Genomic DNA, 25,100 nt, shown 5'->3' on the forward strand with positions numbered 1-25,100 from the left:
AGAAAGGAGATTTGGTAGGCGATCCCGTCCGCTTGATGATTTATTATAAAATGCGCATTCCCGTTTGGCTGATCCACTCTGGTCCACACTCCAAATCTCAATATCCGTCTTCAAGTCAAGAGGATTGTATAGTTGTGACCGATCTTGTCATTCAAAATGACTACCGCTACGTCCACCCAACAGACTCAACGTTCGTTCCTACTGGCTGGTGAAGAACAGATCACAGTCACTCCCGCAGCCCAAGATGCCGCCTTCCAGTCCCTAGCTCGAGGAACCCGCGATGGCGCCCTGAAGCTGCGCGGAATCCCCACCCTTTTCGGATCCTCTGGCGCAACGACAGTGGATGAAGGAACACATGGCTGCTGCTTTCCGCTATTTCGGCAAGCTTGGATATGGAGAGGGTGTATCTGGACATATCTCGATGAGAGGTATGAACTAATCAGATCATGATGGAGTCCTACGTATAAGCTAACGTACTTAAGACCCTATCCTGAAGGACCACTTTTGGATGAACCCATTCGCCAAGCATTTCTCCACTATCAAGGCTTCCGACTTGGTGCTTGTCGATGATGAAGGTTATGTTACTGAGGGTGGTGCCCAGATTCCCATCAATGAGGCTGGCTTTATGATTCATTCCGAGATTCACAAGGCTCGACCTGATGTCATTGCCGCGGCTCACACCCATGGCATCTATGGAAAAACATGGAGTTCATTTGGAAAGAACATCGAGATGCTTACTCAAGGTATGTCTTTGTTGACATCTTGATTTACCCTAACACGGAAATACTGACTTATCGAATGAAGACGCATGCAATTTGTTCGGCCGCGTGAGCGTTTACGAGGACCACGGTGGCATTGCTCTCTCTCAAGATGAAGGGAAGCAAATTGCGGCTGCCCTTGGCAAAGATAACATTGCTTGCATTCTGCAAAACCATGGGTGAGTGGATGAATCCGAAAATGAATCTAGCTACTTTCTTCTAACGAGGGGATTCTAGTCTTCTAACCGTCGGCACAACGGTTGATGAAGCTGCCATCCTTTATTCTTTCTTGGAAAATGCTTGTCAATCGCAGCTTCTGGCTGAGGCTGCTGCTGCCAATGGAATCCCCAAGAGAATTATCAATGATGAGGTCGCTCAATATACCGCCAATGTGGCTCAGAACCCCGTGAGTATCATGAAGTTGAGTATGATATTGATATTGTACTAATAATTTATAGCACAACCTTTACACCGAGTTTCAACCAGAGTTCGATCTGATTGTAGAAGAGAGCAATGGGAGGGTACTTCAATAAAGTAGTGTTGCTACAGTATTCGGCGAGATGGTATATCATTTAAGAAAATTATAAGCGAAGATCAGTTTTACATGTGCTTATAGAATAATGGACTTGGTTTCTGACGAGCAGATCGTTGTCTGGGATTTATATTTCTAGTTGAATTTCATGACATGACCAAAATAGCTCCAAGTTCCGAGTTCTTCAAGTTTGTCCCCTGCCTTCAACCGCAAGGTAGCAATGCGAGGAATGCAGCCTAGGGCCCTTGAATGACGAGAACAGCAAGACGAGAGATACTACTAGTACTTACTAGTGTTATCTTACTGCCATTCTATAGTGAGTTAGCACATACTAGTTAGTAGTAGTATTGTACCCGTGTTGAATGATTCAAGAGTTAAGCTATAGAATATATTGCTTCGCGAAGGTGTTTCTTGGCCACTGCGGCGCGCAGGCATGGAAAGTCTCCAAGGTTCTTTTCAAACTGGCTCCAGTTCAACAAACAAAACTTACTTCAAGTTAGTGTGCGTACTTACTACTAGTACTACTAGTACCCTGCACCACAGGTCCATTAATGTCCTCTTCGGCATCCAATCATCACCCAAAGCTGTTGAGATAGTCGTATCGGCCCCAAGATTGAGCAGAGTATAGAACCGAAACACATCAGTTTCAAATAGCACCGAAGCAGTCTGCTAACGAGACGAAGACGAAGACGAACTTGAAGACAGTCTGTTTTTGAAGCACGATCTTGCAAGAATAAGGATACGGAGGCTAGCTCCAGTTGGATTATTGAAACACTATAGTTGACAAATGAAAATGAAAACCATTCCTTCCTTCCTTCATCCTCAGGACAAACGCCATCTATATAGATGCAACCATGGCAGGGTATACAAGAAATGAGAATGATGCAAATGAATTCCCCGCTATACCCGGGCATCAGAGCCAACAAAAGAAACAAGCCCCCAGAGTCATAGACCAAAAAAAATAATAGAAAAGAAACGGCCATCTGAGGACCGTGTTTAAGAAAGAAAAAAAATACACACCCTCCCTTTATACAGCATGCTCTCCATTTGCCTTCAACCGATCCATCTCGTACTCGTTCTGGAGACTGCGCTCGCGGCCACGACCACGCCCAAAGCTCGATTCTTGTTGGCTATCACCACCGGTCTGTTGCGACGAAGACCCGGCCTGGCTGCTACCCTCGAGTCCAGTGAAAGTAATCGGACGAAGTTCTCGGTGCTGGCATGCCCACATACCGACGAATATCATCATCCCGGCACTGGCAAATTGTAGACCCCACCACAGGAGGTTTGAAGGGAGTGAGTGAGTATAGAAGGTGGTGGCGACGAGGTGGAGGAAGTGGATTGTAAGGGCGAAGTCCGGTACCAACTTGGACCGCGACACGAATAGAAGAAGAAATATCACGCTAGAAAGTAGAGAAGGTTAGCCAGACGTCTCAAGGGTATATGAATAGAGTACTCTAGCTCGAGCTCCGTATGCAAGACAGACTCAACCCACCTGATGAAACAGTTCAACATCCAAACCAAACCAAGAATCCAGCCCACCGTCGTATCTCCGCGCAGATAATCCCAGCCAAAAACCAGGTTCAAGGAGAACGGCGTACCGTAAACGACCGTTGTGAAGAGGATGAGTACCGTTGCGCCGGCATAATAGGCAACCTGAAGTAGTAGGATCTTGCGGATAATCTTCAGTGGCGGCAGTTCGGTTCGTGACCCAGCTGGGAGGCGCCGGCGCCCGGCCATCAACTAGAAGACCAGAAGACCTTGCCTCGGCGAGGTCTCAGCGAGAAGGGTGGGAGTTTGGGGTGGATGAGCGCTGCGTTCAAGCCAGGCGAATGGAGCCTGGTATGAACATGCGATCGCGGGCAGGCCGATGGTCGTGAAACAGTAAGTAGGATGCACACAGTGGTTGCGTTGGGTTGTATAGGGGATGTGGTGTCCTGGGATAAGAATAGAGCGTTGCAGTCGTGAGTGTAGTGGGAAAAGGAACGCCAGCGTTGAGGCCGTGACGATCAACAGTCTTGGCTTGGCGTTGCCGAGCCCGCGGGAGCCACGACCTGCAACGCTCTGCGTTACACGGCTCCGATCACAATCACCTTCACCTTCACGTCCTCGCCACACAGCACTTGTCCCTGATATTCACCTTGCTCAATTTCCTCCTCGACCCCCAGAAACAACACACATATCCCTCAAAATGGGCTGGCTCCCTTGGTCGTCCGGCGGTGAACCCAACAAAGCTTCCGATGGTGGCCGCATTGCGCCGGATCGAACGAGTCGCAAGCGCTGCTGGGAGGGACGGGATCTATTCTTCGCCTGTCTGGATCGAAACGATATTCTCGACGGTATTAAGGATGACAAGGAGGCACGACGGAAGTGTGCGAAGGAGGTTGAAGAGTTCGAGGCAGCTTGCTCAGCGACCTGGGTACGTACAACAGTATTTGCATTTTCAGAACTGTCAAGCTTTTCCCCGCATGGTATTGCTTGAGATTGGATGATTGGGACGATTGCTGATCGTAGTTGGCCTCCCAGGTGAAATATTTTAAGGAAAAGCGCGTGATGGAATATAACCGGGACCAGACAATTGCGCGTATCAAGAAGGAGGATGCTGCGACAGTGCAGGAGCTCAAGTCGCAGGGTCGGAGTACCTCGAATTAAGGGAATGCTTTATGTTTTTGTTTGATGGCGGACGGCCCTTGTACATTATGTACCATACTATCCACTCATGTTTTCTGACGACAACTCTTTTCACTGTCATTCTAAAATCAATCTCAAGGCTGTAATACTATGCCATTTCACAAAAATATGCCCGGCAAAGACAGTTCAAATGAAAATTAGGTAAAGAAGATAAAATCATAGATTGTTATGTTGCTAGGAGGACAATCATGACTCTCACAGGCTTTCAGAGTATTGGGTTGATTCGATGGCCTGAGAGTCGAGCAAAACGAAGCAAGGAAGCAAGCAGAAATGAAAAAAAAAAACTGATTTCCAGAGGAAAGCGTCATATTATATCCATGTTGCGGATGAGAGATAAATGGATGCAGAGGTGAACGAGAATATCTCGAAGATACATGACCGCAAATGGAAAGATACACACAACTCCAATCCGCACCCTGATCACCCTAATATCTAGTAGTAATTGCTGCCCCTAAGAGCACCATTAAGTAATTCAAATAAACGCCAGTTATTGCAGCCACCGGCTGATGCCAGTATGAAAACGAAATCCAAGAAAACCACCGCAGCGTGAAGCTGAAAATGAAGACGCCAAGCTGCACAAAAATAGCAGAGGAGAAAGGATGTGAGTTGCGCCTCGAAAGCAAGCAACAGAATGAGGAAAGTCGTTAATTCATTGCTTTCGATGAAGCAATTGGTTCATGAGATTTTGCACATTCGCAGCAACAGGTGTCTGGCCCTGTGGTGGCTGGCCCCCGAGGCCTTTAGCAAGAAGAGCAAGAAGGTTTGGATCAGAGACGACAGGGGCAGTGGGAGGGTGTATGGCAAAAGGTGGATGGAGAAGAGGTTGTTGCGGGGGTTGAGGGGATCGGGGGAGGCCGGCTCGCATTGCTCAACAGACTGGCCAAGTCGGCAGGGGGCGGGGGGTTAGGAGAAGAGAATGGCGACTGCGCTGCCGATCCAGGCTGTGACTGTGGCCCCGGCCGCTGGAGAGCGGACAAGAGAGACTGAAGGCTGGGTCCATCCAGGGAACTGATCAAGTTCGCAATATTGGGTGGGTTAGAGAGCGTTGGCAAACCTGGCTGGGGCATAGGAGGCTGAGGCATGGGCATGGGCATGGGCATGGGCATGGGCATGGACTGCATCTGAGGGACGCCGAAAGCCGGATTAGGAGCAAAGGAAGCCGGAACAGGGCCTCGCTGCATCGCCTGGGCTTGGTGAAACATGACATCGGCGGCGATATTAGGGTCAACTTCAGGGTAGTCGCTGAAGCGGACGTTGGCCGGTCCGGCACTTCGGTCAAATATCTGAAGGGGAATTTTGCGGGAGAATTGGTTTGGCCGCGACAGTCGAACAACTGCTAGAACACCTTCGATGTATTGACGGTGAACCGCAGCGCCGAGGGGAATCCGAGGACCAAGCACAAGCACGTCTACACGCAAACCGCGATTGCGAAAAGCATTTTCCACGTGAAGAATGAAGTTACGGTCCACTTCTTCCAAAACAAGGACCTGGACCTCTGGCACGTCTCGTGGAGACCGTCTCGGAACTGGGAGATCGGCTTCTCCTTCATAGACGCCACGGGGCCGGGGGCTTGGGCTGCGATACCGACGATCCCGGGCGTACGGGGATCGTGGAGAGCGCGGGGACCGGGATCTTCTACGGCGATCGAGCCTTTCAGGAGTCCGATCTCGTGACCGATATCCATCTCGGCGAAGAGGTCGAGGGGAAGGTGATCGCGGTGGTCGATAGTCATCACGCCTGCGGTGTGAGGGCTCGTCCCGGAAATCGCTAAAGGGGAGTCGAGCCGGTTCGTGAGGACGATCAAAACGATCACCAGTGGCTCGAGCGTTGTTCCGGACAGGGGCAGCTCGGCTGAACTCTGGCGATCGGGAGCGACGGGGCGGTGGTGCACGAACCGGCTCTGCAGGGCCAGGTCGGGTCGATCTCTGTGGCTTGGAAATCTCAAGATCTACAGAGCACAAAGGGAATATATCAGTAAATGGCCATAGAGTACACATGTGTCTTCAAATACTCACGAATCTTCCTCCCACGGACCAAGGCGCCTTGTTCTACCTGCAATGCTGCGTGGCAAGCGTCGGACTCGAGAAATTGGATAAAGCCGTAAGCCTGTTTGATCGAGATTTGCGCCAATTTGCCGTATTTGTGGAATAGGTGGAACATGTCTCTCTTCGTAACCCGCTCGGTGGGAAGGTTCCCTATATAAAAGCAAAACAAAGTCAGCTGAATGCTCTGGAGTGACATGCCATACTCTATAGGATGTATACTGACCCACAAATAGCCTGGAACCCATTGGAAACCGATCCCAGAGACCCTCAGTCACATATATTCTCTCATCATGCAAGAACTCATCATATTTCTTTTGGACTTCCGGCCCCCAGGGCGAATCATCATCCGCTCCTTTGCCGGGTCGCACCGCTGGTTTATCGGTACGACTTTTCTTGGGAGTTTGCGAGAGTCCCTCTTGAGACGTCTGTGAATCCGCGGTCGAAGAAGGGGTGGTTTGTTGGGCTTGTTGGAAGCTGGCAATGGGGGGAGGGGGGAGAGCGCCGACACCGGAGCCAGTGCCAGGGGGACCTCCGGAGGGCATAGAGGGGAAGTTTTGAAGGGCATCGTTACTGGATTCTGTCGCGTAGGCGGGATTTTGGGCAGGGGAAAGTTGGTGATAAGCAGGATCACCATGGGATGGGTAGTTGGGATAGGTGGAGGGGTCTTGGAGGGGAGGGCGGGCCGGGAGGTTCACGGACTGAGCGTCCAGTGAAGATGATAACCCGGGTTGGAGAGGCTCGTCCGTAGATGCCTTGGGAAGCGACGAGCCTTCCTCCACTAGAGAGGGCATAGCCCCTGTAGGCGCGGTCGCCGTAGCGGACGGATGAGAGAGATTGTCCAGCAGAGTTTGAAAATTGACACCAGCAGCAGCCGAGCCTGAACCTGTTCCCGATCCTCCTGCCACTGGCGCTGCCGCTGCCGCTGCATCTTCCTTTAGATCCTCCTCTAGGTGACCTGGCAAAGCGGATGAATTTACCGGGTTGCCGGCATTGTCTATATTGCCCGTTGTGGCGAAGCCCTGGTGGACCGGGACTGCCGGAGGCGCATAGGAGGGATTAGAGTCCGCTAGAGGGTGGCCAGGGTTTGTGTTGCCAGCCTGATCGACGCCCGCTGAGGTAGAAGAGTAGAAACCGGGAGCAGAAACACTGATATCATTCATCATCGCAGAATCCTTAGGCTGCGCACCATGCAAACTACCTGGGTGTCGGGCCAATTCCGAAGCTACCCCCGCCTCCATAGGAAGATTGGGCCATCCATCTTGTGAGTGATAATTTTGAAAGGGAGGCCGAGGGAAATCGGGGCGGTCGTATGTGGAAGTATCGTTGAAGACGGGGTCCATTTGATTCTCGAGGACTGGGATATTGGCTGGCTCCGGGATATGTAGCGGTCGGGGACTTTCCGGGGTCAGGGTCTTTCCGCGGAAGTGAAGCGCTTCATCTGGGGGACTGGGCGTCATGTAGACAGAAGGGAGGAGGAGGTTTCATCTACAAAAAAGGGAAAAGGGGAGAAGGGGAAGGGGAAGGGGAAGGGAAAAAATGAAATGGAGGAAGAGAGAGGATGACGGAGTGGAGGGCGGCGCAAAGACACTGAATTTTGCAATCGCAAGCTAAGGTGGGGCGATGAGAAAAAGACCGGGCCCGTTTGTAAGGGCGGTAAGGCTCCCAGATAGGGTAGACGGGGCCGAGCAGAACTACCCAGTGAGGGGATATGGAATATGGAATACTCTACGGAGTACGGAGTACTGGCATGGAATATGGGACAAAGGAAGAGGAGGGGTACAGAACCTTGGAATAGGAGTACGAGTATCAGAAGAACAAAGACAGAGAGAGAGAGAGAGAGAGAGAGAGAGAGACAAGGGTTGCAGGATTCGGATGCAGCATGCAGGACACCTGTACGAGCACATCATGGCGACGATCGAGTACTCTACTGAGTAGTATGTACATGGTCACAGTACATATGTACGGAGTAGTATACCGTAGTTAACTACGGAGTAACTAGAGCATACATACTGTACAAGTATGGAACGTATGTAATGTACAGTTATAGAAACAGAGTTCCCGCCAATGAGGGCGCTAACCGCGGCCAATTTAGTGCTTGTTTTGGTTGGTGAGGAGCAACTATGTACTGCTCGTACTGGTTAACTACTCTGTTGTATTACTTAGTTTTTAAGTACTGATTTATATAGGTACTACCGCCACTACATACTAGTATAATCCATACAAACTGGAATCGGTAACACTAGCATTAGCTACTGTACTAAGTATGGCCCAGACCCCCCCTGTCCTTCTCCATCTCCTTCACGGCAACTTTAGAGCTGTTTTAATTAGTCACACCAACCCCCTTCTCAAAGGTTCTAGCGCCGCAAAGCTCCACCTTTTCCCTTTCACCCCTTCACCCATCTCCATATTTTCGTCCCAAGTTTCGCCCTGACAGGAATGACGCCGCTTTGGAAATCTCTTCCAGTCAGGTGGTCGTCTTGGAGAAAGTTTGCCTCGCGTTCAAATGGGTCGGCTGACTTGGACCTCGAACTAGCCAGGTCGTGGCTGAAAGACCTGCATCCGAATACTATCCCCCGCCATATCGCCCAGCTGTCTTTCAGCCGTTCTAGCGGCCCCGGAGGACAGAATGTGAACAAGTCGGTGCAACCCCGAGATCCCCTCCTCCTCTTCCTCCCTCCTCTGCTAGTTACCTGTTCCTTGTTACCCGTGCTCCGTGCTCCGTCCTCCGTACTCGTACGCTGTACCTGTACTCCGTACTAGTTGGAACTTGCTGATCGTGGGGTTCTTCCAGGGTCAATTCAAAGGCCACGCTGAAAATCCCATTGGTGGCCTTGCTTCCATTGGTGCCAAGTTTGTTACACCCCCAGCTACGCGGTTCCCGCTATGCGACCGACCGGTCCCAGGCCCTGGTGATACAATCCGACGAATCCCGACAGCAATCGAGTAACGTGGAGGCGTGCTTTGACAAGCTCCACCAGCTGCTCCTGAGCTCGGCAAAACAGGTCATCCCCGGAGAGACTTCCCAGGAACAATCGGTCCGGGTACACAAGCTGCAGCGTGCACAAAATGAGGCGCGGCTCAAATCCAAGAAATTTGCCAGCAACAAAAAGAGCAATCGACGGGGGAGTAAATACGATGATTGATGGAGAGAAAAAAAAATATCAAAGAGACAAAAGCTAACATGGTAATTGGAAATATCTGCCCTGGAATTTTATTATTCACAGCCCACCCAACAACGCCTTGAATGTGCAGAATCATGATAGTACCTCCAAATGAGGTCTAGCGTACTCAAGGTACTCAAATGTTTACTCCTGGGCTGCAACACGTTCCGCATTGCGCATGGTCGCCACAATAACCTTCTTCAGTGAGGGATCCAAGTCCTCCGTTTCGACAATAGACTGCAGCCATTTCACGACCTCCGTCGCCAATGCGCTGCTCAGGTGTGTCTCTTTCAAACGGGTAAGAGAACCACCAAAGGCCCGTGGAAACTCGGCCGATGTGACGGAGAGACCCGCAGTCGGGAACTTGATGTAACAAATCTGGGTACGGGGACTCGTAGGCTGGTGCGCCCGCATTGTCTCCACCACGTGGTCAAGGATCTTATGCAGACACGGCGCATCGTGAAACTCGGAGACCATCTCATAAAAATCGAACCCGAATCGATCATCGTTGTTGAAATGCTTCATCGCAGCGTCGAAGATGGCGAGTGGGATGGCACCAGTTAATGCCGGTGTGGAATTGAGGTTTTCCAAGGCCTCCTCGACGGCCTTGTCATCGCCCCCACTGGGGTTAATGTCCTCGCCCGTGATCGACGGCAACGCAATCATGTCGGCGTCGGTGTCGAGTTCTTTATCTTCAATAGGTTTAGGCCGTTGGCTAGCTTCGTCGAGTCCCAATATCCGTTGACGTGCCACTAGCTTGGCGACATAGATCAATTCCAATTTGGCATATTGAATCCACAACACCTTAGCGCTCTTGCAAAACCGTAAACCTCGCTGCATATAACTCCGAGCCTGTAACATATCCGCATGGTCGTCGAGAGAATATTTGGCGGCATACACCCAGAGCTCGGCGCTGGTTGGGTGCAATCGAAGGGCGTCCGTGAAGATCATCGAAAGCTTCTTGTGCGCCTTCTGCTTCCGTGTATAATCAATGTATTGAATCCAGAGGTTGAGATCGCCATGGAACTTGCGGGTGGCCCGGTCGAGGATGAAGAAAATTCGCCGTTGACCACTGTGCCCAGCGGTGCGAATACCGAGTCGTTTTGTTCGTTTTCTGGTGAGTGAGTCGAGGTTCATCTCATATTGGACATATCGCACAAAATCGACAGGCTGCGCGCCACGCGCATTGAGTTTGTGCTCGAAATCCGACCGTTTCTTGACGATCGAGGCAATTTCATCCTGGTGGTCTCACGGTTAGCAAACCCGTCTTCCACCCACGGGCTTCCCGAGAGTAAAGGACTTACCTTGTTGAAAATCTTCTTACGCTCATAATCTTTCAGCTCGGGCACTGACTGCTCGAGGAAAAAGCGAGCTTTATCTGTGGCGGCCGACATGGTTGAGGCTGCTGTCACTGGAAAAAAAAAAGTAGTCGGCATCCCGCAACAAAGCACCGACGACTATCTGGCGCTATTCCACATCGGGACTAGCTCCACCGCCGAGCACAAGGACACTTGGACAGCACCGACGGATCCGAATGTTTTTCCCTCCTCAGGGGCCTTCCTACATCCTCCTTTCGTTTTGCGTTTCCTTTTTTCTTTCTTTTCTCGACACTCACTTATTTCTTCTCTTCATTCAATTGCTCCTATATACCGGCTGCAGAACTCTCCCTTCTTCTGCGCCGCCATGGCCCCCAGATTCAAGGATGGGGATGCCGTGGTCTCCGTAAGTGCCTTCATCACGCGATAAGAACCTCGGTTCATGACTGACCCAATTCAATGCAGTTCAACGGCAAATGGGTCGCGTGGACTCATACCATCTTTGCGTATGCCGCCTTTTTCAGCGCGCTGATTGTCGGTGTCGCATTGCATTACCATAAGATCGTCCAAAATGAACACTACGGTTACCCCGACGAATGGTTCCCCTCCGTCTCCGCAACCATTGGTGATCGATACCCCGAACGATCCTTCTTCCAAGTCTTCATTGCCATCACCTCCGGTCCTCGCTTCGTCCTCGTTTTCTTGTGGTATGTGCTGACCGCACGTCCTAATTCGACCCTGCCCAAGATTGTTGCTGGCGTGGGTATCTTCCGAACTCTGACTTGTGGTGGATGGACCTATGTTACCTCCACCGATGATCATGATTGGCATGACATTTTCATGATCTCCTATCTTGTCGCCACCCTGCCATGGACCCTGGGCTGCCTCGCCTTGAGCCCTAACAATCGCCGAGCCGTCAAATACCGCAAGATCATGGCCAGCCTTTTCTTTGGAACCCTGGTGCCATTGATCTATTACTTCATTCAGCACAAGGTGCACAAGGTTGCTGGTGGTAAGTTACTATCCAGGGTATTGATCCAAGTGAATTGATGTTGTATACTAACCTGAAATCCCATTACCCAGCCTACACCCGCTATGCTTTCTTCGAGTGGTCCTTGATCCTGTTTGATGTTGGATTCGATGCAATCACCGCGCTAGACTTTGAGGGCTTCGAGCTTGTGGTTCGTGACGTGAAGGGAATGAGCAGAGGGTATGTACCCTGGCTTCCGAAATGAAACCCCCAACAACAAATGTATATTGTCGAAAGTTACGTTGGTTACGAAGAAAACAATTTGTGTCTAAAATTCTTTCCTTCTAGGCAGTTGAAGACGACTGCGGATTCTGTTCTCGAAAAAGAGTGCGTGCAACCATAATCTATTTCCGCCCAGTATGGAAATTGACATTGTAGTTTAGGAAAGGCAAGCCCGTCGGCAATACCTTCGGGGAAGGCTTCTTCTGGGCCGAGATCCTTGACGCTGCTTGTGATGTTTACAACGGGGTAAGGGCATTCTATTTTGGATACTATAAACTGTCTCGTTGCTAACTTTCGGCCATAGTTCGTCTTCTGGACCATCGTGACTGGATTGCCTGTTCTTGTGTGGTACTTCCCTCTATGGCACATGGGCATCTCGGGATACGAAGTTGCAATCGCGGCTGTTATCTCCCCCGTGTTCCTCGCCATCCCGTCTCTGCGATATGCGGCTATCAAGAACCTGCGGGGACTTCACCTGCTTTCGCTGGTTTCCCTGCTGGCGTACAAGTTCCAGGACCCCGCCAACCGCCTCTTCGTGACTGCATTTGCCCTTGCAACCACATGCGCTGCATGGACTGCTACGTTCTTCGCTGAGCGTGGCAACACTCCCCGCCTTGAGACCCGTATCATGGCATGGGGTATCGGTCTCATCATGTCTGTCGTCGCTAAATTCGCTTGCTCCACTAACAACCCACTCTGGCCTATTATGCACACTGAGAATGGTGGCTGGAACAAGATTGGTCTAGCTATTGCGATCGTTTCCGTGCTGAGATCCTACCGGCCAAACTTCACCAGCGGCGGCGACTATATGCCTGCCGGCGGCAAGAAGGGCTCGTCACTTCTGGCTGGTGTTGGGTTTGCCGGTCTCATGTTCGCCATTGTTTCTCTTTTGACTGACTCCAGCACCATGATCTCTTGGGTTTGGGAGGGATACCCCGTTCGTGGACCAATTGCGGTTCCCCACGGTGCGGTCACTATTTTCGCCATGGGTGCTGGTCTGATTTTCGGTGTGTTCTATCCTCGCGTGGCAGGCAGCTGGACGGCGTATGGCCTTGGATCGGTTGGTGCCGCCCTTCTCACCTATTACCACCACTGGACCGGCTACTATGGCGCCCTCATTTTTGCATTCTACATTATGGCAGCCGCTCCATTCATCATCACCTCTTGCGTCCGCCATTCCCCGGGGAGTACATTCGGCCTCGGGTTCTTTCTCTACGTCTTCCTGCTCCTTTTCCATGTCTGGGTTGTTGCATACGCCTTCGTTCCTGGTGGCCCCCTTGTTCGTGAGCGTACCGATTGGCTCATGATTACCACTATGCTCTTCATTGGAGCTGGCGTGTTCTCCGCTGCCACCACCAACTCATCCCGCACCCGCAAGCACAAGCCTGTTAGCCCCAACAGCAAGAGACAGCGATCCTACTACATCTACGTCCTTGCTGCGCTGCAACTACTTGCTGTATCTATTGCGTACCTACGTTTCCCAACTAACGACTATACACCTCATCACAAGGAGGACAAGGTTGTGACCGCTGGTATCTGGACAGTTCACTTCGGACTGGACAATAACATGTGGGCTGCAGAGCGACGCATGCGTGATGTCCTCGGAGAGCTTGAGCTGGACGTTATTGGATTCCTTGAATCTGATAATCAGCGCATTATCATGGGTAACAAGGATGTCACCCAATATATTGCCGAAGATCTAGGCTACTACGCCGACTTCGGCCCCGGCCCTAACAAGCACACCTGGGGCTCTGCTCTTCTTTCCAAGTTCCCCATTGTGAATTCCACTCACCATCTTCTTCCTTCGCCCGTCGGTGAGCTAGCTCCTGCCATTCACGCCACCCTCGACATGTATGGTGAGATGATCGACGTGGTTGTTTTCCATTCCGGTCAGGAGGAAGATCCGGAGGACCGTCGTCTTCAGAGTGAATATCTGTCGAACTTGATGGGATCCTCCCCTCGTCCTCTTATTCTCTTGAGTTACCTGGTCACTAAGCCACTCGAGGGTAACTACAACACTTATGTTAGTGAGGTGAGCCACATGAAGGATATCGACCCCACTGATTGGGATCGATGGTGCGAGTACATTCTCTTCAAGGGCTTGAAGCGAACTGGCTACGCCAGAGTTAGTCGCGACACTATCACCGACACAGAAATCCAGGTAAGACTCATAAAACCTCCTGCCCATCGCCTTTTTCAGTAACTGACAGTAATATAGGTCGGCAAATTTGTCATCGGTGAGCCTGAGCCAGAGAACGAGATGCGTATCCCGGAGGAGATGGTGCCTACTGGCCGCCGTTTCCCTGCTCTTTTCCGTGGCGATGGTGTCCGTGGACACCGCTATCATGTCTTTGATGAGCCCCGGTACTGGCAATAGATCGTTTCGGTGCTTAGGAGAAATGTTCTATCTGCCACTTGGAGCATTAGACCTTACTATTCTGTTACATGGAGAAATAATTTCGAATAAGGAAGGGCGGACATTCCAGCACTTTTGTGGCTGAACGCCATTAGCAAATTAATCATTTTCCCTCCAATTAAGGTACATCTGATGATCTGTATTCGTTCCGCGAGGCCCAAATTCCTCGGTCTTTTGTTCAGTCAATAGCCATCTAGGATAGCCATCTAGGACAACGAATTGTATGCCACATGGACCAAGGACAAGGGCTTTAGGAGAGGAATGTTAGGGTTGACTACTCCTTCCCCCCCCTCATCCCCATCTGTGAGTAGTGTGTCGAGAAGTTTGAACAATTAGAACAATTACTCAGAGTAGCAGCTCCCATTCCTCTTTCGTACTCGTCACAGCGTGCTCGAATCATTCAATTCTGTCGGTACGGAGTGAGGGGATCCAAGCACGGGCTCTTTCGACATCTCAAAATGTTAACGATGATCTCAATCCCGGCATTTGATGGAATGTGGGAGGGCACGGTGACCCAGATGTGCGGGTACGATGGACTAAACACGCCTCGATAACGGCCTTTCATAATTTTTTGTGATGAAGAGTTTCCATTCATCTGAAATAATGATATTTTGACTATTCGAGTCTGATTGGGATATTTTGGTGTCACTTTTGTTCTTGCACGGTTTTTTTCGTCTCAGACTATCCAGCCCGAATCACAATCCCTACCTTGGTTCCAGTCATGAACATCTCCGACCTAACAGCTGCGGTGGAAGAAATTGATGAGCACCACACGGTTCACGGTTATCGGTTGCCGAGTTCCACTCGGTAGTTGAGATCGATTTCGCCATAAAACTTTTAGCACGGTGCATTGACAATACGTAGAGTCGCACGGCCGCATTCCAGAAGGGGGGAGCCAATTGCCAAATTAGATCGATGTGGTTTTTTGTTTCCCAGGCCCGCTGGGACCCTGGAACACACTTTCGCCAATAACTTGCCCTATGATTGCTGGGCTGGCGCAGCTGTATACAAAGAATCCCCCGGAGAATGTGCCTTGCCTTTCTTTGACCAGAAGCGTGGCCTCATGTCAAATGCCGAACTCTAAATTAGTCTCAAAGCAGCTTTTCTGGGGCCTCGGTCAGCATCTTTGTGCCACCAGACACAATTCAATATTCTCTTTGCTTCGTGCTTTGTCGCAGTAGCTCCACTTTCTCCCAGCCCTAAGGAGGTTCACCCCTTCACAATTTTTCGGGGGTCCAGGGAAACGTGTCGATCCCCCTCAGGTAGTAGCAGTTACTGGTAAGGATCTGATCAAGAGACACTATGTGGGGTGGAGGACTGAATACCTAGTATGGAGATCTGTATGGATTTATTGGCCCTAGTGTTAGAAATATAGTAAGACATATCAATGACAACATTCAGGGATATTCTTTTTGCAATGAATGGACATAAAAGGCACTCGTAGCACTTCAGCTCGAAGGCTGCCCTGCCACCATTCCTATTCAGACGGGGATGAATTGGGCTGAATTATGACTACTTCTAGTAACTACCTACTAGTACTATCTTGATTCAGTCCGACGTAGAGGATAGCTTCTTTCCATCAAAATTTGCGTCGAGTCAACATCGGAATAAGTGCCTTGGAAGCCAACTTGAACAGGCCCAAAGGAACTCGGAGCAGATTTTTTTTGAAACGATTCAGGAAATCTTTGTTCAGGATAAGAGGTTTTGCTGTTTTTCAATAACCGAAACTACAAAGGGCGAAATTTGCCTGAAGTAAAGTTTTCGAGGGCTGCTTTGTCCAGTGAGTAATGTTACATGAAGCCCCCGACTTATGCTGACGATTGACTTCTGCGAGTAATTCTGTGCAGCATTATCTGTCCAGTAGTAGAGGGGAGAAAAACTCGAAGATTTCATTCACGCATGCTTTGGAAATTACTGGCTTTCAAGCCCCCGGTGATTTCCTTTGTTCACATTGCACGATATATAGTAAGTCCCAATTTCCAATCGGTAGGTAATTCCAAGTATCTTCTCTTTCATCATCGTGGATACTAAAGCTCACGATAATATTCTAGAACCTAACTCTTGGCACTATTGAGCTTCCATCAAAACAAAAAGATGTCGAAACGAAAGCGCTCCTCGAAACAGTTTGAAACCCAAGGATTCCGTGCTGCGAATCCAGACCTGTTTAATTCACCACCAGGGGCAGAATGGGAAAGCCGAGGCCTTCTAAATAGAAGACCTGATCCAAAACATGCAACCGGATTTATATATCAATTCCCTATCCCAGAGAAATTTCCCACACCATGGCGTCACAATATGCCCCCGATCTCCTTTGGAGAAAACGCACCTGTCCCACGATGGCGATTTGCTTCTGATACGACCAAGCCCGCCCAAGGCAAGGATCTAGAAAAAGACCTTATTCGAACTGTTGCAGGCAAATCAATTATTGATGGAGTGGCTTCAGGGAGTCATCCAAGATCTTTCGACTCGTCAATTGGACTTGGTGGTTTGAAGTGGGTGTTTGACGCGGGACTTCTAGCCAATCCTCCCAATCTGCTACATGGGGAAAAGCTGTATGAAGTGGCATACGATTGCCTCACGGAGGCATTGCAGAATCCAATCTCCCGAATGCAAATGAAGAGAGAGATTGCCAACGGCCCTCTTTGGCCAAAAGTCTGCAACGTCGAGGATCCATTGCCGCCCCCTCCAAAACGGCCAAATACAAATTTCTACCCAGAGTTTCGAAAAGATTACAGAGATCCTAAGGCCCGGCACGAGGATGATGAATTCAAACGTCCAGTTCCTGTTCCTCGAGCAAGGGGATCGACTCCAGCTGGAGGAAAAGCGCCCACCTATGCGGATAGGTTATTGTATCACGATAAAGGAGCGGATGGACCTTTACATCAAGCAGACCCGGGAAAAATTTTCGGAATCGAATCTGATAGTTCCGAAGATGAAGGCCGGAAAGAGGGCAAAATTGCGAAGATCGGTGAGTACAAGTGTGTTTGGCTTTGTGTAATTCTACTCGTCCTCAGCATGTTCCTCTGTCTTTTCTTGTATTCATTTGGAATTATCAAAGTGATGTAAATTAGAATATGTCAATGGAGTCTTTGGGAAGAACAGGCAAAAGTTCTTTTCCCACAGAAAAGAACCAAAAGCTAGCTTAATGGCCCCGGGGATTCAATACAGAAGAAAGGAAGCACCTGTTGATTAAATGGTTGGAATTGGTATGGGTTGGTGGGAGAGATTTGGCTGGCATTCTTTAGACCCCCTTGCATACTATTTGCTGTTTTATCATATTGAGGACCAGCTTGGACTTGGTTTGAACCTACGAATTACCATCTACTAACTTGTACTCCAGGAACTTCCTCCGGTTCTAAACTTGAAGGGGGCCTACCAAATGAGGTAGAGGGGGCATTGGAGGCATCGCAGAGCATGGGGGATATTGTTGCAGAAAGGAGACGAGAGAAAAAAGACCGGGGAAAAGGAGGAGCTAAACCGGGGCCACGATCTAATGCGGCTGTGGCAAATCCTCCAGCCAAAAAGAGTAGCAGCAAAAAGGCAACCCCCCAAAAAGCGACTTCTAAAAAGAGAGCCTCGAAAAAAGCTAAAGAGGCTGTTCATGAAGACTCCACATCCACTGGCACGACTCGAACTACTAGATCAGCGCTCAAAAAGGGCCCGAAGCAAAACACCAAGAAAAATGTGGCTTGGGACATTAGTGACTCGGAACTAACATCAGAAGAAGGTTCTAGAGAGATCATTACTAAAGTCTCACATCTGGCAAGGGCAAAGAAAGATATCAGCCCAGCGAAAGACACCATGGAATTGTGTGAAAGTGAAGATTCAGACTCCGTGCCCGAAGCCAATATCTCCAAAAGGTTTCCAACACTCGCACCCGGTGAGGTGAATGCGACCATAGACAACAACTTGGACTACATACGGACTTTTAAAGAAGCCTGTAAAATTTCGCAAGATCGAAAGAGATACTTTCCTCTTCCCAAGGCTGTTCGTCGTATGAAGCCGTGGGCGGGTGCTAAACTTCCTCCAGAAATCGAGCAAAGAGTTAAAGTGATTCTTCCGAAGTTGCCAACATCATACCGACCTTTCTCATCCCGCCAAAAACCCGTAAGTTAACCTTGCTTCGCATGAAACTAAATTGATACTGATATACTATGAACAAAAACAGAATGAGAAATCTTCACCTGCAATGTCCGAGACCAGTGGCAGGTCGACTCGGAGTAGCGGTTCAAGGATGAAAGAGTCTCCATAGCAATGTTTGGGACTACACTACTTAAGAAAGACATCTTTATAAACTGATATTTATATGAATTGAAGAACATCCAAGGTCGAACCCTGCGTATGAATGAATATAGTAGTAGAACGTGTTTGATTGGTCAACGACTGGGTCACATGATCATAGACCCAACGTCGGCAACAAAGGCAGCTTTGGGACTAGGACCTTCAGCTATTTCGACCATTACTCGTCTTTCCTTTGTCGCCCCAAGCGGATACGCGTCCCTTTTTAACTCAAGACATAGGAGAATGGTACTTCTTTACGTTTAGCCGGAAAACGAGTCCTAGGCCCGCTTGGACGTGGTGTCACCTGCCATCTGCGAACACGCTCATCGACGCAGTTGCACGTCCGAGATCACTGGCGATCGATCACCATGTTCACATTCACGCCACTGTTAGGCGCGCAATCGTCGTCATCCAAAGCGTCACAGTCAATTCTCGAGCTTGACGGCGGTATCAAGATATTGGTCGATGTCGGTTGGGACGATACCTTTGACATTCGTGATCTTGCGGAGCTCGAAAGGTGAGTTTCGAAGTGATTCCTCGCCTCTTCCTAGCAATTGAAACTAATTTCCGCAATTATTTAGACAAATCCCGACTCTGTCTCTCATTCTTTTGACTCACGCAACCCCGGCTCACATCGGCGCTTTCGTCCACTGCTGCAAGACCTTCCCTCTTTTCACACAGATTCCCATTTATGCGACGGGCCCGGTTGTCGCCTTTGGCCGTACGAATCTACAAGACCTTTATGCTTCGGCGCCACTCGCTGCTACATTCCTGCCCCAAGGGTCTATCTCAGAGCCCGGCGCAAATACCGCCGCGTCCGGGATAGCACCAACGGAAAATGGAAGTGGAAATGCCGAAGCTGCTGGCAGCAACGGCCGGATTCTGCTTCAGCCACCTACTGCGGAAGAAATTGCCCGATATTTTTCGCTCATCACACCGCTTAAATACTCGCAACCTCATCAACCCCATCCATCTCCCTTCTCGCCGCCTCTGGATGGCCTCACTCTTACCGCTTATAATGCCGGCCACACAGTCGGTGGAACAATATGGCATATCCAGCATGGCATGGAATCAATTGTATACGCGATGGACTGGAACCAGGCACGCGAGAGCGTGGTAGCGGGTGCCGCATGGTTTGGAGGATCCGGGGCCAGTGGAACGGAAGTCATTGAACAATTGCGCAAACCAACAGCTCTTATTTGTAGCTCAAAGGGAGGTGATAAATTTTCGCTTTCCGGGGGACGCAGAAAGAGGGATGATCTTCTTCTCGAAATGATTCGGAACACCCTGGCAAAAGGTGGCACCGTCCTTATTCCAACGGACACGAGCTCTCGCGTTTTGGAGCTGGCATACGCGCTGGAGCATGCTTGGCGTGACGCTGTAGCATGCGGCAAAGAGGATGTACTTCAGAGTGCAGGTCTTTATCTGGCTGGCAGGAAGGTCAATACCACCATGCGCCTCGCTCGGAGTATGCTCGAATGGATGGACGAAAATATAGTTCGCGAATTCGAGGCTGCCGAGGGTGCAGATGCAACTGGCCAACAACCTGGTGGCCAGGGACAAGACAAAGGCGCTTCTAAGAGTGGCGGTGGTCCCTTCACCTTCAAGCATCTCAAAACCATCGAGCGGAAAAAGCGACTTGAGAAGCTCCTGTCAGACCAAGGTCCTAAAGTGATTATTGCCTCTGACACTTCATTGGCTTGGGGCTTTGCGAAGGAATCCTTGCGACAAATTGCCCAGGGACCCAACAACTTGCTGTTGCTGACCGAATCTTTCCGTAAAAATGCACCCCTAGAAGGCTCTGAGTCGTCGAATACTGCGTCGCTCGGAGCGACTATCTGGCAGTGGTACGAAGAGCGGAGAGATGGCGTTGCGCTGGAGAAAACATCAGACGGCGAAATGCTGGAGCAAGTCCACAGTGGTGGACGGGAGTTGAATTGGGCGGATGTTCGGCGAGCTCCCCTCGATGTAGGAGACCAGCTTATTTATCAGCAATACCTTGCCACAAAGCGACAACACGAAGACACCTCTCAGACTCGTGGCCAGGAAACCCTCGAGAATGCCGCAGACGCTCTGGATGACCGATCTAGCTCAACCTCATCGGAAGATTCGGATGGTGAGCAGCAAGGTCGTGTTCTGAATTTTTCGACTTCACTTGCCCATGCAAACCGAAACAAGCTGGCTCTCAGTGATGAAGATCTGGGCATCAATATTCTGCTTCGACGCAGAAATGTCTACGACTACGACGTGCGTGGGAAGAAGGGGCGTGAGCGCATGTTTCCTTATGTTGCGCCCCGAAAGAAGGGAGACGAATATGGCGAATTCATTCGACCCGAAGAATACTTGCGAGCAGAGGAACGCGAGGAAATCGATATGCAACAACGACGAACAGACGCAGAAACTAAGCTCGGCCAAAAGCGACGATGGGACGAAAGCGCTGGTTCCGGCGGACGCAGGTTATCGGGAGGCGCTGCGGGCCGCAAGCGCCAGCAGCTTAAAAATGGTGACAAAATTGACTCCGGTGCAGACGATGACCTCAGTCTTGCCGAGGACGGCGAATCTGGTGATGTTGCTGCATTTTCAGAGGATGAGGTGGATAGCCAGGCATTCGAAGGCCCTGCTAAGGCTGTATACACCAAACAATCAATCACCATCAATGCTCGTATCGCCTTTGTCGACTTTATGGGCGTGCATGATAAGCGAAGTCTCGAAATGTTGATTCCTCTGATCCAACCCCAAAAGCTGATTCTTGTTGGCGGAATGAAGGATGAGACATTGGCGCTTGCGACCGAATGTAAAAAGCTCCTGGTTGCTAAAGCTGGTGTTGACTCAGCTGCTGACACAGCAGCGATCATCTTTACTCCTGCTAATGGCGAGCTCGTCGACGCAAGTGTTGATACAAATGCTTGGATGGTCAAGCTCAGCAACACCCTTGTTCGACGTCTGAAATGGCAGCATGTTCGCAGTCTTGGTGTCGTTGCATTGACCGCTCAATTGCGAGGACCGGAGCCTCCCAGTGAGGAGGAAGCCGATCCTGAGGCAACCGGCAAGAAGATGAAGCTGGCCAACGAGCAGGCCGCCTCCTCTGCGGTTGTTCCTAAGAGCGGGGGCAAATCCGATATTTTTCCTCTTCTTGATACATTGCCTGTTACTATGGCTGCCGGGACCAGATCTATGGCCCGGCCGTTGCATGTCGGTGACTTGCGGCTGGCTGATCTGCGAAAACTCATGCAAACAGCTGGCCATACTGCTGAATTTAGGGGTGAGGGTACGCTGCTCATCGATAAATTAGTGGCTGTCCGAAAATCCGGTACTGGTAAGATTGAGATCGAGACATCTGCCCAGGCAGCCGCCAACCAGAAAGCTCTAGGCCGAGATTCCGCTAGCTTCCTTGCTGTTAAGAAGAAGATCTACGAGGGACTTGCCATTGTGACAGGAAGCTGAAATGCACGTGTACTTTATCTTCAATTTATGTATAATCTGAACAATACCGGTAACGATTTATTTCCCATAATCCTATTCAAATCCTGCTCTTTTGTAAATGTGAAACAAAATCCCGAAATCTTATATCCTGTATGTGCTCAATGAACTCCCAATGTTCCAATGTTCTATTCTAGTTCTATATCTACTTTTGATGAGAGGTTTGGGTGCTTAAATCTGTGCGAACTTTGAAATACCGTATCGCGCGATCAGCTTCTCAAACAGACCCCTCATCAGACTGTGCATAATCATGTTCGTTTTCATCATTAGGAATCTCTTGAATAATATCATTGGTTTGAGGGCCCGTGTATTTTCTATACGGGTGATGTTAGTTGATACTCATTATTCAATTGGACTTTGTATCATACCCTCGGGCTGCAACCCACCACCAGACCAGGGCAAAAATGGCGATGAAGGCAGCGACACAGATCGCATAATTCCTAGAACAAGTTAGCGTGGGGTCGAGTTTTCAGACAGGGGGGGTTCCACGGTACATATTGGCTGCCGTAACAGGAAGCTGTGATGGGAAGAAAAGAATGGTACTGATGAACAAAACCCATATCACGGCGATATAGTTAATCGTAGTACCCCATTTGCCCAGCGTGAAGGGACCTTCAATGAACTTGACCTTGTTTTTGTAGAGCTGATGTGCAAGAATGACGGAGATGTAGGACAGGTCTAATGCTGGGGCGGTGATGCTGAAGATTGCTGTGGCTGTCTCTGTTGAACCAATGGCAATGCAGTTCAAGGCAACACTGAAGAAAACCACAAACCAGACTGCATTTACGGGTGTATGGGTACGAGAATTAACTTTCGATAAAAAACCAGAGAAAGGAAGGGCATTATCTCTGGCAAATGCGTAGGCCATTCGAGTATCAGCCAGCATGGCTGAACAACCCGTGAAGAATTGGACAAGGATGGCAAAGGACCACATGACTGTGCCGCCTCGCTTACCACCAGCGTTGATGAATATCTGTGCGGCTGGGAGACCTGTAGGAGAATTGAGAATTTGATCAAAATCGGATAGGCAAAAGCACATGCAGACAGTCAAGAGCCAACCGAAGGCCCCCGAAACGAGAACAGCTGTCTTTATGGCAACTGGTCCTCGGACAGCAGCATCGTGTGTTTCCTCTGACATGCTAGGGAAGATTGTGAGATATAATTTCACATGTAGGTGAAAAGGGAAACTCACTGTGTTGTACCATCGTAGTCGGTCATAGTCCATGCGACGGAAAGGAAGCCTAGGAAGAAGGAGAAGACTTTCGAGTTCCACCCAGACCCATCAGTGAAGTGGGTAAAGACCCACGAGGCGGGCTGCTTGTCTGGGGTCAGATATATCAGAGCGATACAAATTCCGATAGTTGCGCAGACTAGCCGTTGTCAGTTATATAATACCGTGTTGCAAAATCCCAGCAAAAACATACTATTTATCGGTGCAAACCAAAGAATGATGCGATGCAATGTTCTCGTCGTCAGCGAGCATATGATACCAAGAATACACAGGATTCCAATAGATAACAAGACAGTCTCCACTGCGGACCTGCGGGGATATCAGCATGAGAGGAACCAAAATGATACGTGGGTTGGGCATACGGCGAATATGAATAACTCCCATCAATGAGCTCCGAATTCATACTAACACAGGCAAGCAGCATCTGGCTGACAGTATATGCAACACTTGACACACCAGCCGTCTGGCCCAGTAGGTTGCACCAACCCTGGATCCACGCGAAAATTGGGACTTGATCAGGGGGTACGACATGCTTCGTGACAAAATACATTCCACCAGCTGTTGGATAGGCTGAAACTAATTCCGCAACGGAGCTGCCGATGCACATCGCCATGCAAGATCCGATCAGCCAGCACCAGACAGCCGTGGCAGGACCGCCGGCTGCCAGTGGAGAACCGAAGGTCGCTGGTACGGAGCCCAAAACACCGAGAATAGAGATGGCATAGGAAACTGTGGACCATTTGGAAAACTCTCGTCGTAGTTCCTGATAGCAATATAATCTCGAGCGTTAGAATGGAACCTTGGAAGCGCTCATCACCTGCCGAGGTGGACAATTGAAACCTTGGAACATTTACTAAAATTATCAGGGGTACGTACTTGCTTATAGCCAATACGAGCTAGAAGAAGCTCATCATCATCTTGGATGGTTGCCATATTAGGAGCAGATTGAGATTCAAGGGTTGGCCGCTCAATCCGAACTCCTAGTGATTTGCGATCTGGGTCGGGAGGTTTGGTTGTTAGGCCCATCGTTAAGACTGAGTGACGATAAACTAATATACAGGGCGGGATGGAGAAAAAGCAAAAAAAAAGGTTATGCATAACTTACGGGGCCCGGCGCTATGGAAGATATATCTACTCGCCAAACTCGAGTGACGCCAGATGGAAGGGCCAAGGTCCGATTTGGAAGACACACAAAGAAACGGTGAGCTGGATAAGCCTAGAAAACCCTACAGTGGCAAGCTTGCAAATAGAAAGAATCGTGGCGATTTGGCGTGATTCGGACACAAAATAGAGCAACCATTGAATTTCAGACTGCTGGGATGAGGCGATAAGCGCGAATCAATTGATTCGAGGGATTGTCTGAGGCGTCGATGCAGCTGGAAGTACCGCGTCGACTGGGACTTTGACGATAGGGGCCTAGGTGGACGATGGGATGGACATGCGGGATGCCCGAGAATCTTCCGACCTCAGAGTTAGTGGGATGCGGACTCGTCGGGTCGAACACCATGAACAAATGAGCTTGGCCAGAGTTGGATGGTCGGTTGCTTCCTCCGACCTTCGCTAGCCCGCCTCAGCACGGAGAAGCATCCTAGAAGAGCGGTGGAGATCTGCGAATGAAGTACTGTATGGTATGCATGTGTCCACAGGGTTCTCAGCGGACCGGAAAAAGTGCAGAAACCATCACCCGAGAGTAAAGAGAGCCGGATTTAATACGAAAGCCAGCAGTGATACCCCATCCAAGTGTACAAAAAAAGGAACAAAAGTACGGCCAGTTGACAGTGGTGGTGGTTGTAGTATACTTCCCATGATGTGGTTGGTTCCACGTGAACAAAGGCTAGACTGGCAACCTCGGAGGTACGATGGCCCGTTCCGCCAAGTGGAAGGTGTCCGATCTGGTATATCATCAACATCCACCACCGCGGGGCACTCCCTTTCCA

The 25,100-nt window shown here is 49.9% G+C and overlaps 10 protein-coding genes across 10 annotated transcripts; 6 read left to right on the forward strand and 4 right to left on the reverse strand.

The window, feature by feature from the left end:
• Positions 1–156: 156 nt before the first annotated feature.
• N7509_008647 (class II aldolase/adducin domain protein) lies at positions 157–1,291 on the forward strand (the record flags this gene model as incomplete). Its single annotated transcript, XM_056633284.1, has 5 exons — positions 157–403; positions 483–743; positions 805–937; positions 996–1,164; positions 1,217–1,291. The coding sequence occupies 5 exons, from the start codon at positions 157–159 to the stop codon at positions 1,289–1,291; spliced, it is 885 nt and encodes a 294-aa protein (XP_056483904.1).
• A 1,026-nt stretch (positions 1,292–2,317) lies between these two features.
• N7509_008648 (protein SYS1) lies at positions 2,318–3,030 on the reverse strand (the record flags this gene model as incomplete). The annotated part of the gene is made up of 2 exons (XM_056633285.1): positions 2,318–2,693; positions 2,786–3,030. The coding sequence occupies 2 exons, from the start codon at positions 3,028–3,030 to the stop codon at positions 2,318–2,320; spliced, it is 621 nt and encodes a 206-aa protein (XP_056483905.1).
• Positions 3,031–3,481: 451 nt separating this feature from the next.
• N7509_008649 (cytochrome c oxidase subunit 6B family protein) lies at positions 3,482–3,942 on the forward strand (the record flags this gene model as incomplete). The annotated part of the gene is made up of 2 exons (XM_056633286.1): positions 3,482–3,709; positions 3,805–3,942. The coding sequence occupies 2 exons, from the start codon at positions 3,482–3,484 to the stop codon at positions 3,940–3,942; spliced, it is 366 nt and encodes a 121-aa protein (XP_056483906.1).
• Positions 3,943–4,630: 688 nt separating this feature from the next.
• N7509_008650 (putative RNA-binding protein (Nab3)) lies at positions 4,631–7,483 on the reverse strand (the record flags this gene model as incomplete). Its single annotated transcript, XM_056633287.1, is given in 4 exon segments — positions 4,631–4,848; positions 4,859–5,929; positions 5,997–6,176; positions 6,250–7,483. 4 exon segments carry the CDS (start codon positions 7,481–7,483, stop codon positions 4,631–4,633), a joined length of 2,703 nt encoding a protein of 900 aa, XP_056483907.1.
• A 979-nt stretch (positions 7,484–8,462) lies between these two features.
• On the forward strand, positions 8,463–9,169 carry N7509_008651 (peptidyl-tRNA hydrolase domain protein; the record flags this gene model as incomplete). Its single annotated transcript, XM_056633288.1, has 2 exons — positions 8,463–8,759; positions 8,831–9,169. The coding sequence occupies 2 exons, from the start codon at positions 8,463–8,465 to the stop codon at positions 9,167–9,169; spliced, it is 636 nt and encodes a 211-aa protein (XP_056483908.1).
• Positions 9,170–9,331: 162 nt separating this feature from the next.
• On the reverse strand, positions 9,332–10,581 carry N7509_008652 (snoRNA-binding rRNA-processing protein UTP6; the record flags this gene model as incomplete). Its single annotated transcript, XM_056633289.1, has 2 exons — positions 9,332–10,426; positions 10,492–10,581. The coding sequence occupies 2 exons, from the start codon at positions 10,579–10,581 to the stop codon at positions 9,332–9,334; spliced, it is 1,185 nt and encodes a 394-aa protein (XP_056483909.1).
• A 289-nt stretch (positions 10,582–10,870) lies between these two features.
• On the forward strand, positions 10,871–14,132 carry N7509_008653 (uncharacterized protein; the record flags this gene model as incomplete). The annotated part of the gene is made up of 7 exons (XM_056633290.1): positions 10,871–10,909; positions 10,969–11,515; positions 11,587–11,713; positions 11,822–11,860; positions 11,917–12,001; positions 12,060–13,916; positions 13,974–14,132. The coding sequence occupies 7 exons, from the start codon at positions 10,871–10,873 to the stop codon at positions 14,130–14,132; spliced, it is 2,853 nt and encodes a 950-aa protein (XP_056483910.1).
• A 2,334-nt stretch (positions 14,133–16,466) lies between these two features.
• N7509_008654 (uncharacterized protein) lies at positions 16,467–17,237 on the forward strand (the record flags this gene model as incomplete). Its single annotated transcript, XM_056633291.1, has 1 exon — positions 16,467–17,237. The coding sequence occupies one exon, from the start codon at positions 16,467–16,469 to the stop codon at positions 17,235–17,237; it is 771 nt and encodes a 256-aa protein (XP_056483911.1).
• Positions 17,238–18,820: 1,583 nt separating this feature from the next.
• Positions 18,821–21,896, forward strand: N7509_008655 (cleavage polyadenylation factor subunit CFT2; the record flags this gene model as incomplete). The annotated part of the gene is made up of 2 exons (XM_056633292.1): positions 18,821–18,969; positions 19,034–21,896. The coding sequence occupies 2 exons, from the start codon at positions 18,821–18,823 to the stop codon at positions 21,894–21,896; spliced, it is 3,012 nt and encodes a 1,003-aa protein (XP_056483912.1).
• Positions 21,897–22,149: 253 nt separating this feature from the next.
• On the reverse strand, positions 22,150–24,189 carry N7509_008656 (uncharacterized protein; the record flags this gene model as incomplete). Its single annotated transcript, XM_056633293.1, has 7 exons — positions 22,150–22,246; positions 22,301–22,372; positions 22,427–23,071; positions 23,125–23,302; positions 23,357–23,472; positions 23,526–23,926; positions 24,040–24,189. The coding sequence occupies 7 exons, from the start codon at positions 24,187–24,189 to the stop codon at positions 22,150–22,152; spliced, it is 1,659 nt and encodes a 552-aa protein (XP_056483913.1).
• Positions 24,190–25,100: the final 911 nt, after the last annotated feature.

Source organism: Penicillium cosmopolitanum (assembly GCF_028827165.1).
Source record: "Penicillium cosmopolitanum strain IBT 29677 chromosome Unknown utg000009l:1.0-9042332.0:1.0-9050551.0, whole genome shotgun sequence".
In the NCBI taxonomy this organism is placed as follows: Eukaryota; Fungi; Ascomycota; class Eurotiomycetes; order Eurotiales; family Aspergillaceae; genus Penicillium; species Penicillium cosmopolitanum.